The sequence below is a fragment of the Aplysia californica genome, unplaced genomic scaffold (genome assembly GCF_000002075.1).
Source record: "Aplysia californica isolate F4 #8 unplaced genomic scaffold, AplCal3.0 scaffold01658, whole genome shotgun sequence".
NCBI lineage: Eukaryota > Metazoa > Mollusca > Gastropoda > Aplysiida > Aplysiidae > Aplysia > Aplysia californica.
The window spans coordinates 51,760-53,221 of NW_004798928.1; the positions used below are offsets into that span (position 1 = coordinate 51,760).

At 47.5% G+C, this 1,462-nt stretch overlaps 1 protein-coding gene across 1 annotated transcript in view; it reads right to left on the reverse strand.

Annotated features, from left to right (window-relative positions):
* LOC101860788 (SPRY domain-containing SOCS box protein 3) overlaps nucleotides 1–1,368 on the reverse strand; it is an 8,060-nt gene extending 6,692 nt beyond the window's left edge. Inside the window, exon 1 of the mRNA XM_013090902.2 lies at nucleotides 101–1,368. Within this exon, the coding sequence (XP_012946356.1) occupies nucleotides 101–464 (364 nt within the window). The 5' untranslated portion in view covers nucleotides 465–1,368. The remainder of the gene's footprint in view (nucleotides 1–100) is intronic.
* Between the last annotated feature and the right edge of the window lie 94 nt (nucleotides 1,369–1,462).

The following is a 1,462-nucleotide window of genomic DNA, read 5'->3' on the forward strand; positions in this document are numbered from 1 at the left end:
TGAGAGAGAGAGAGAGAGAGAGAGAGAGAGAGAGAGAGAGAGAGAGAGAAGTGGATATATCGAGCAGAGCACAACTTCCCTCTAAATGTGACGTACTCACCAATCATGTTCTTGAAATCGTTCGCCTGGAGCCTCGCTTTCTGTGTTGTGACGCCAAACATAAGGCTGGTGCCGAAAATCCTGTCTCCGATGTGAATCTCCCAATAGTTGATATCCCCAACGAGGGGTCTGTTAGCTCGGATTCCGGCGGTTCCATTACTCCAGAAGGGGTGGAAGGTCACCGCTGCCTTGTTGTCATCTCCGTGCAAGCTGGCGTCGTAAGATTTATCCGTCTCGCTCCATTCCCAAGCCTCTTTGCACAGAGCGTCGTGTTTTTGCAGGTACAAGAGAGGGTCTTTTACCTCCTCAAATCGGTTGCTCAGATTATATGCCTCGTTGTCGATGTCACTGGGGTTTGGTGCCATTTGTAATTCGTGTAAAGTTCAAGCCAATTGCGTCTAACTGCTGTCACGTGACTGTGGTTTAAGCCTCCGTTTTCAGCGCACACCGCGTTTCAACAGTAAGAGAGCCCTGTACAAATTGCTAGCCTGACATTTACAATGAGCTGAAAGATTGGACGATTATCTCTGATGTACTGAGCATGAACTGCGGTCTCTCGTAGTCGTAGGAAATTATTCTAAAAAATACTAACACATATCACTCGTTGCACATTCCAGTAAACTGAACTGACTGAAGCACTAAAGCTCCCTCCTCGTTGTGTCGTCAAACGTATGAAGAAACATAAACTTGGGCTCTCCTATAGATGGAAGGTAACTCCACAGCCAAACGTACCTAATTTGTGCTGGCTACACCTGTCCTCAACTGTGGTGCGATTAAATTTTTTTTGGGGAAGCGCTTTGTTTCTCTTCTGAAGCTACTTCTGCGATGTAATCTTAGTTGATGCGGTGTTGGGTTTTTAAACGCAGAAACCAAGCTCCTTATAATAGATGTTAGGACATCATTTGTTGTGCGACATGGGCTGTCAATCTAATTGTTCGAGAGGTGGACGTGTGAATGAATTTAAAAAACCAATCCCCGCACAGGGAAGCAGGTGGAGCTATACAGAATGTGACGTAAGCATTAAACAAAGTGACCACCCTTGCCAGGACTTATCCAACGCCACACACCAGTAGCTTGACCATTGTCCATCTCTACTCGCGGCCAGTGGGTGCAGATCCCGCCCCCCTCCACCCCCTGCCACCCCCTCCGTCCCCCCGTGGCCAATCAGGACATCATGGTACATGACCAGGGATCACATGTCCGCCAGGTAACCGTCGATGATGACGTCTGGGTGTTCCATGACGCGTCCTGGTCCTCGTCTTGTTATTGTCACCTGCGGCAGGAAATGGAAGGGAGAGAAAAAAAAGCAACTTTATAATAATAATAGCCTCATTCACAATTCATTAAATTAGCTTGTGGCTCC